Source organism: Teleopsis dalmanni, chromosome 2 (assembly GCF_002237135.1).
Source record: "Teleopsis dalmanni isolate 2A chromosome 2, ASM223713v2, whole genome shotgun sequence".
Classification (NCBI taxonomy): Eukaryota; Metazoa; Arthropoda; class Insecta; order Diptera; family Diopsidae; genus Teleopsis; species Teleopsis dalmanni.
The window spans coordinates 219,845,259-219,855,241 of NC_051847.1; the positions used below are offsets into that span (position 1 = coordinate 219,845,259).

Sequence of the window (9,983 nt, forward strand, 5' to 3'; positions counted from 1 at the left end):
GAAAAAGACCGAAACCCGGGACAGGTCGAAACCCGGTAATGGATTATTATAGTCATTTAAGTAAGTGAGTAATAAACATAATAAAGTTTAAGCTATGGTTGCCTTTTAAAGTTCACTTAAGGGCATTTTGGGAAACCTAAGAATATTTAAATATATTATGGAATTTTTATAAGTAATACCGATTCATTTGTTAACTTATTTAGTCAATTTTAAAAGAAAAGTAATTAGTATAAGCAATAAATAAATAATTATTATTTACGTTTGTTAAAATAAAAGTATTTAAAACAAAAAAAAAATTACAAAAGTATAAATTATTCTTCTCATGTCAGACTCAAAAACCAATCAAAATCGTATAATTATTATTCAAAGCGTATTTTCGTAATTAAGCAGAAATTCCATACAAACAAAATCAAAGGTGCCTTTGTGTAATTGCATTTAAAAGTATTACCCATTCATCAGCCATCCTCTCTGAAAAACAAAGGGAAAAACACTTCTAAAGAAAAAGTGGCGTAAACTGTTCACATATTTGGCAAACTGAGCAATCAAGAGACATAATATTCCAGTGGTTGATGAGCGACAAAAACAAGTTCAAATTACAATAACAACGTCAAGCACAACCACTTACACAATCCTTTTATTCTGCCCTCCCCCGAAAAATACCGACAATCAGTTTACTACAGAGCAATATTTACAACAACTTAACAAGTCAAAGGAATGCACTGAAAATCCATTAACAAATTATTTGCAAGCAAGCACGCTGTGTTGTTTATCAAAAGCAAAAACAAACAAAAAGCAAAACGGAAAACATATTAATATACATAAAAACAATGATGTGCAAGTAAAGCACAACAAACGTCATACACACATACAAATAAACATAAGCTTGAAAGCTTTTTTATAAATGGTACACTTAAAAAAATTTTTCAACATTAAATGTAGTATATAAGAATAATATTAACAAAAAAATATGTCATAAAATATGCATTAAAACGTTAAATTTTAAAACAAATACAATACAAAACAAAAATTAATAGCATAAAAAAAAATAATATATTTATATAAAAAAATTACCATTTTAAAAAAGCTGACATATTGCATTTAAATCCGTTGCGAAAAAAAGCTTTCAAAAGTGAAACTGCAATCGCCCAAAGAGCTTTCCATTATTTTGGTTATTCACATTGTATTTGTATTTTGTTTTTATTTTCATTTTACTCATTTTTGTTTAGTTTTTTGTTATTGCTTTTATAAATGTAATCTGTAAACAGGAAGCGTGAATCTAGTTGTACGTACATTTGTGTGTGTGTGCTAGTTTAGTTAGTGTGTGAATGGTAAATGTGTTAATATGTTTGTGTGTGTGAACGTAGAAAATAGGTTTTAGTTTTTAAAATTAGGGCAAAAAGCATTTAACGCTGATATTGTTGGCAAAATTTCAAATCTGCGCAAATGTTTTTAGTAAGGGATTTTAATAAACACTGACAAACAATCGAATACTCAAATATGGAGTAACAATAATAAAAATAATAAACAAAATAAATAAAATAAAACAAAACAATGTAAAGTTTCTAATATTGTTTGTTTTCGTAAAGGTAAAACTAATAAAAATCTAATTTGGTGCAGTACAAACAATGGGGAAGCGCAAAGTTCTCGTTTAGTAATAACTAGAGTTGCGCTACAATCGGTGTTTATAAATTACTACAAACTGACTTATTGTTTTTAATTTGTAAAAATTTTACAAATGCATTGTACTATTTGGAGTATTAAATTACAATTAAGTATCAATATATAAACTTAAACTGAAAGAGGATTCTGAAAAGTTAAATTTATTTGTTTTTGGTAATTTTGGTATAATTCCCATTATACTTAAAAAGAATTATAAGTTGTGTTACACATTCACAACTTGAATTATAAATCGTAAATGCTTCATTAAAAACTTATAATAAATACTGTGATAAAGTTTTAACAATTGCAGGATATGCAGGCTTGAACGCAATATATTGAGGACATATGCTGGCTCGAGTCTATGAATTTGGTAGGCCCATACAGCCTACTAATAGACTGATCTTTAAGACTTGCTTAGGTGCGAGAACGCAATATCTTGAGAACATATACTGGTATTACAGCTCGAGTCGATGAATTTGGTAGGCCCAGACAGCCTTCCAATAGATAAATCAGCCTCTATCTGACAACTTGCTAGTGCAGGGCATCGCCCGTAAAGAGTATTCGCATGACACATAAAATATTTTGTTACCGATACACTTAAACCTACTTAATAGAAATAATGTTCGCTACCGCGAAGAAAAGCTATTGTTTTACTATAGAAGATACAAAACATTAAGCGCAAGAGAAACAGTGTACAGTGTGGACCAATAATCTGGTCAAGGTGTTGTAGCGTAGGACTAAGTTAGATATGGGTATAATATATATATAAGTAAAATAACAATTAATTTCCATTTAAAATTCATTTTAGAAAAAAACAATTCATGTAATTTAAAGATAAGTAAGTAAGGCTATGTGACATGCAGATAAGAAAAATAACATGTAGATAAGTAATTTTTACACTAGTTATAATTAGATTTTAAGTCAAGAATTTTTTATTGTAAATTATTTCACCCTTTGTAATTAACTCTTAGAATAAACTAATAAAATAGTTAAAAATAATCTTGACAATTGCTTGGCATTATCTTTAAAATATTAAAGATATTAATTGAAATTAAATTGCTGCCATTTAACTCATATTAATTGTAATTTTTAGTTCGTAGCGTTATTAAAAATACTAAATTATTTCAGAAAACAATTTTAGTTTAAAATAATTCTCATTATGTTCAAAATGGTGAAAAAGTATGTTTATGCATTCGTAACACAAATTATAATTCTCAAACACTTCACTCGAAACTTATAATAAATACAGCACAGGAACTTGCAGAATTATTGTTATTTTAATATGGTATTTACGTTGGATAGTAGATAAGTTTTCTGTGGCCAATGTTTGGTGTCCTGTGACACCTACAGGCTATTTTAATGGTCTTGTGGGCTTCGTCCATATAAGAATGTGTTATGGAACATGAACTTGCAGGGTGGCAAAAATAATCTTGAAATTGTTTTTAACTTTTTTGAACATATTTATCCGAAGAAGTCTATTCTTTCGTATGCTTTTTCGTTTCTTGAGAAAGCATACAAAGGCGCAGCATGTACTATACCAATGTTATTTTGTGAATCTGCAGAGTATTAGTTCCAGTGGGATTGGAAAAAAAATAAATTAAAAAGTGTTAACCGATTTTATGCTTATGAAATAAACTTTATATACCTTCCAACGAAATGTAGTTAGCTTTGTTTACAACATAAAATTACTAAAAGTTTTTGTAGTTCATGTTGTGTATTCCGTATGAGAGTTTCCAATGTTTTTCACTATTTAATCTATAGATAAAATCAACAGTTTGCTAGTGTGAAATGCACTTTCCGTTTATTAAAGCGTAACAATACTTTTGAGGATTGGAAAAAATTCATTATGATTTTATGAAAAAAGTTTTGGAACAATTTTTCGCTTTTTGCGTTGACATTCAATAAAAAATTCATATCGAAAAAAATTCTCGTAAATTTTATTTAATTTTTTTTATTTTCCAAATGACATAAAATATCGTAATTCTTTAAAATGTTTTCATAATGGAGTTGTGCAAAAAATGTTAGCATGTCTGGGTGCCATTACGAAATTCCTAGAGAACTCATTCGAAACTCATACAGAACTCATTTCGTATAACGTTTACTGCTTCACAAAGGAGGTAGAATTTTAATTAGCTCATAAAAAATATTCGTTCTCAACTTAAATGGCCATCAAATGGAAATGGAAGAAATGAGCTGCTGCTCCAAATTATGAAAATAATAATAAAACAATAAAAAATGCTTAAAAATAAAATTTCTTTTAAATTAAAAGATTTTCATTTCAATTTCATTTCATTTGTAATTATTTCTCTTTTATATTTTCATTAATTTATATATTTTCATTTCGGAAATAAAGTAAACTCCCTGCGATTGTTGAGAATTTTAGAAAACAATTATCACATTTTCATAATCAATAAAATTTTTACATCAGTACCAAAACAAATCTGTTATATTATAACATTATTCTGATCCCTTGAAGTAACCCAGATTATAGAATATACAATTATTATTAATAGTATTTATCAAAAGATACGATTTTTCTTCTTAAATAAACATTTTAAAATAATCAAAACTACAGCAAAGATCAAAAGCCAAAGTTTCTTCCACTAAAACCCTCTCAATGTAATAAAACCACGAATGAAAGATAATAAATGCATATGAGTTTATCGTTCATTAATTACTGTACATGGAATCTTCAAGTATCACCTCAAAAAGATACCTCTTGTTAAAGAAGCTACTTGCACACGCTGTCTAGAAGAAAAGAAGGCAGCGAAAGAGGAGAAGCAGGAGGAAAATTGTCTTGGTACATTATTAGGTTGATGGTGTCTTGACAGCCAACCCCAAGCTAAATGAGCTGCTTGCAATAACAAGAGATGTAGTTATGCAAACGGAAGCCTCTTTAGCTTTAACTCAATAACGATATCGAAGGACGAAAAAGGACCTAAGACATTTCATGGTATACTTCGGCTAATTCCTTACTTCAGTGGGACCACTTGATGGATGGTGCGCTGGCTCAACATCCCACAATATATACATATTAACGTTTCTTTCTTTAGAGTTAAGAAAAATAATTAAACATAATATATGGACGATGCTTAGTTCATGAAAAGTCACAAAATACTTTCCTGAACAAATGCCAATATAATTCTGCTTAAAACAAATCCCAATTTTTTAACATAAATCCAAGTTTTCGAGTGATTCAATAAAATATTCACAATATTTTTGTTAGTGGCGGACTTAGAAATCCGAACACTTAACATATTGTTGTACATTCACATGTACACATTAACTGACGCCCCTGTACACGAAAACCCACTGGAGCTTAACTAATGTACAGTTACATCACAGATTAACGTTGTTCATACATAGACCAAAAGAACTCTTTAGTGGACGATAACGGTCAGCGTACAGACAATGTTGAAAGACTAATTCCTCATCCATACATGCAAAAGTGCACCAATCTAATAAGTTTATGAGCTTGGCCGAGCCCCTAATTTAGTAGAATGAGTGATTTGTCAGGTCGATGATAAGGTGGGCATTGACAAAAAAGTTAAAACATGGATTCCTCCTTCTCTTCAGAGCCACAACCACAACAAATATTATTATAACGTAGACCCAATTTCAAAGCGTGCCTTTCTTGTGCACAATTCCCTGTCAGCACCGGTGCTGTAGTGCTAAACATGTTCCGATTTGGTAAAAGCAGCTGATTTGTACGTTTCACGACTACAACACAAAAAAAAGCTTTGAAGGTACTACCATCTTCTTGATGAGGTCTGACGTATATTCTTAATACCCACATAGATGCTGCAGTCATCAAAGCGGGATTAGTTATTGAGTTAAAAATGTATTTACTAATTGCATTGATATAGGTATGTGAATTTCTAGCAATAGATGCTAAAAATACAATCCGTAGAGAATTCTCTACATTTTGGCTTTGATCCATGCTAATAATATTGTATAATATAAATCTATCAGTGAGAATTACTAACAGAAGTTCTCTCCTAAGATGGAATACAGTGGTTAAGCTTTTAGTTTCACGATTTCCAAGGAGGCAACAGGGGTTTTCGATGTGAACTATACTTAGCTTTGTGTTCACTCTTCACCAGAATGGGGGAGGCTACACTACCGCCGGTATCAGCCATAAAATCACTCCCATATTGAGCCACTTTACCATGATAAGGTGACAATCTTTGAGAGGTATACGATGTCATATTTTTTAGAGAATGATTTAATAAGAGATATTAAATATATACTACTATTTTTATTTAGGAAGGGGTAGATCTTCGTATTGATGTCATATAAGCTGTTGCGTTTTTCTGCGAATCTAAGCATCTATTCTTGAGACGAAATAAAGCGAACATTTTCTAATTTTCTAACAATTTTAAGTGTATTTAGTCCGGAAATATATGTGCTATGAATCCAGATCCTGTGTACTATATTTCCAGTACACACTCACCTTACTATAGATGTGGTCCGAATTGATGATAATAATATTAATATCTAACATGCAAATATTATTTTTGTGTTTTCAAAGTGAAATTCATTAATTTAATATTTTTTTTGTATTTTTAATACTTATTTTTAACCCAAAATAATAATGATTAATTATTTGAGGACTGTATTTTTGTCAAATTTTACAACTTCATTAAGAACCTTTTTTTCAATTTTTAATTAATTTAATTAGCTGCTATTTTATAAGCTCTATTATATATTGTTTATGTTATTATTGAACAATTTTTGTGGTTTTAAGGGTTTAACATTTTTTTTAATTACGAATTCTGTGGAACTCAATGTTGAATCAAAGGATTCCACATCAATGTGTCCTTCTATTTTTTGTAAATATTACTCGTATTATTAAATTTATGGAAAAAATCACTACCCACCATTGCCAATTAATGTTTATTAAATGTTTCTATTCCGGGTATGTTTTCATTTTTTTCGTTTCCTGATGCCAGCATCCATAATGCCATAATGGATACTGGCATGTTGCTATTTTCAATTTGCAATTTATTATTGTAAATGAACCCGACAGCATAACAAATTCCAATATGAAAACCACAAAAAGGGAAAAAATGCTCGATTGTTCCACTCCCGCCGTTGCGATTGCCATGCCCCGTTGACGCACTTTTCAAATAGCAACGTTATTAACGGTTTTCGCTTTCTGTTTTTGCCAGAAGTAAAAAATACTTTTATTTGCTATATTTTCCGTACTTGCCGTATTTGCCGCATTTGCTGTATTTGCTGTATCGGATTTCAGCATTTCATTTCAATGATTGTTATGCTTAAAAGATGAGAATTAATGGAACGAAATTTCAGCTTCACTTCAAACATGAAAAAATTGCACGAAATTCGTAAAAATAAATTGAAATAAATACTTCTTTAAAAGAGATTAATTTAAGAGGAGCTTGTCTTCAAATGAACTGTGACAGTTAATTAAATCAATTGAATGTATTTTTTATTCTATTTTATATTGTTTTTAATTTTTTATTTTTTTTTTATTTTTTATTTTTTTTGTTGTTATAAACAAGCGAAAAATGTTGTTAGGTGTCAAAGGCGAATATAAATTACGAAAACAACTTTAAATATGCAAATTAAGATGAGATTTTCGCCTGCAGTTGTTGTATTTGTTTCGCCTAAAAGTATGCTACAGTTATTTTGTTGATAGATTTAAGACTCCTTAATGAAGCAATTCAATCAATTGGCAACGGCCTCCAACAGCTAAGCATTGGCAGGAGCAACATTGGAATGAACATGATTGAAATTAATTCGATTGAGTGCTTGCAAACAAGGGAAAAATATGAAAAGTAATAGAGATGAGTAATTATTTAAAAGGAATTTGGTAGAAAAAGTTTTACAAAAAATAAAACAAAAAATAAATTTGTTTTAAAAGAATTCTCGTAAAATAAACAAGAAATTTAATTAGTTCCAGTAAGAATAATAAGTCATAGAAAATGTTTTTAAAATTAGATTTTTAATACGTTTTAGTAAAATTTTGGACAACAATAATAGTATGAGCTCGTTTATTGATTGTAGATACTCATTTCAAGATATCCGAAAGAGTTTCTTTGCAGACACACCGTTTTGATAAAAAAAATTAAATGAATTCAGCTATTTTGAGCAACATTTCCACTACGCTATATAGTTTACTTCTTGAGATATTGAGGTTGAAACTTATTAGCATTTTAACATTGATTAAACTAACAAAAAACTAACACGTGTACTAAAATATGCAATTGCTACGTTGACTATTGAAACGGATAAGGCACTTGAGAGTGCATGCTGATATTTTTCACATAAAAATTTTCAACATTAATGTCCGATATGCCAAAAAAACTAGGCTATATCAGCACATAATATTCTACTATAGTCCAATTCTCGCAGTGGAGCATAGGATCTCAATAATTCTTCTAAATCTGACTCTATTTAATGATTCTCTATAGATATGGTTTCTTGTGTATCGTACTTCAGCTAGCTCACTTTTTACCGTTTTTCTTCATATACCTTATTTTGCACAAAAGTTCTCAAATCCTTTGCCCCTAAAAACACACAATACAAAATTGGGTGTAGAGTTTATGTGACGTTATACTTCATATCACTCTAGTTATCATATATTTCACTACTCCACCTTTGTCAACTAACCGAGAACATACACACATCTATAAAAAATCACTTTGAAATCTATTGAAAACCGTTTTTATTAGTAATAAAATCATAAATTTTTAAACTTTATAGTTTGTGTTCTTTGCGCAACTGTCTGAGTAACTTAAAATTTATGTCATATTCAAATTTTTATTTACTTTAGTAAATTTTGACTTAAACCTAATAAATATGATATAAAAAATGCATGAAGGATTTATGAAAAATATATTAACTCAATTCACTTAGCCCGCATTTGGCTTTCGGTTTACAGAATCGCACGACTTCTATAATAGTTCTGCGTCAGCTTCCACTGCATCCAGCTCCTTTGAAACTTGCAGTTTGGTTATTTTCTCGAGAACTTGCATGGTCTGCATATATAATTTTTTCGCCAATTCCATGTCCTTGCCTGGTTCGGAGGATGCTGCTATTTCACAATCACTTTAACAGAAACAAAATAACAAAAAGTGAAAAATGAAATAAAAACAAAAGCAAAAATAAAGTCAAAGTACATTAAAAATATTGTTCTCATAAAAAATAAATTGAAAGAAAGTAGAGAAATGAATAGAGAAAAAAAAAGAAAAAAAAGAAAAGGAAAGAAGAAAGCAGTTGTTCTTACTTAAAATATTCGCCAGTTACATGCTTCAGTTGTGGGTCCGTAGCCAAGCGTATGGCACATTGTGCACCCTCGGTAGGATTTTTCATGAATAGCCACATCCATGGATAAGTCATCAATTTAACACAAATGGCCGACATTAGTGGAGAGCTGTAGCATAATAAAAAGGCAGTCCATAAGTGTGAGTATATAAATTTATATTTATGTATTCAAGATTATCTATAAATTTTAATAATTTAAAGTTCAACGTGATTTAAGCAGAAATTAGGTGCAGATTTTTCGAATGACTTTTGGGGGCCGGAATGAGATCGAAAGTATTTTTTTTATAATGCCTTTTATAATTTACTTTATTTTTTATTTTTTTCACAAATGCCAAAAACTTTAGTAATTAAAATTTTATTTTTTATTTTTAATTTGTTTTTGGTTTTTGATATTAGCCTAATTATAATGAGATAATCTTTTAAGTGCTCTGAAATGGTGGTGGTGGTGGTGGTGTATGCGGAAATTCTCTTTCACAATCCAAATTAAAAATTTGAACGTTGCAGCAGTCAATTTTCACATTCACACAAAATTTTATTGAATTTGAAGACACAAGAAGACAAAAACACAAAAGAAGTTCAGAATCTTTTATGCACGTTGAAGTATATTCAAGCGCATGCAGCAGGATAATTAAATTTTAAAAACAAATTAACATTAAACCTTGGAAATCCTGGCGAAGACACGTCGTTACCAAATGCGGCATGAAGCCCAATTGTTGCTATGCGTACGTGGTGCGAAACCAAAACAATCTTCATTCTTATACACTTTTTGCTTATTGTTTTCTGAAAACATCTTATAATTAAGAAAGTACGAGACTAAGAGGGTACAACACATATTTTACACAATACAAAAATTGTTAATAAAAAAACAGAGGCAGAAGAAATAATTTCACGACAATGGGAGTTCTAATACATCATCGTAACCAAATAACATTTTCAGTACTCAAAACATTAATCATCCGTCGTTCGGTACTGATTTGGTATCTTATGATATCTTCTTATATCGGTACGTTAAAACTAATTTCTTGATTTGATAT

The 9,983-nt window shown here is 29.8% G+C and overlaps 1 protein-coding gene across 1 annotated transcript; it reads right to left on the minus strand.

The window, feature by feature from the left end:
• Positions 1-8,367: 8,367 nt before the first annotated feature.
• On the minus strand, positions 8,368-9,055 carry LOC119685898 (retinol dehydrogenase 14-like). The gene is made up of 2 exons (XM_038100305.1): positions 8,912-9,055; positions 8,368-8,733 (listed from the first exon to the last, which is right to left on the minus strand). The coding sequence occupies exons 1-2, from the start codon at positions 9,046-9,048 to the stop codon at positions 8,580-8,582; spliced, it is 291 nt and encodes a 96-aa protein (XP_037956233.1). The 5' UTR covers positions 9,049-9,055; the 3' UTR covers positions 8,368-8,579.
• Positions 9,056-9,983: the final 928 nt, after the last annotated feature.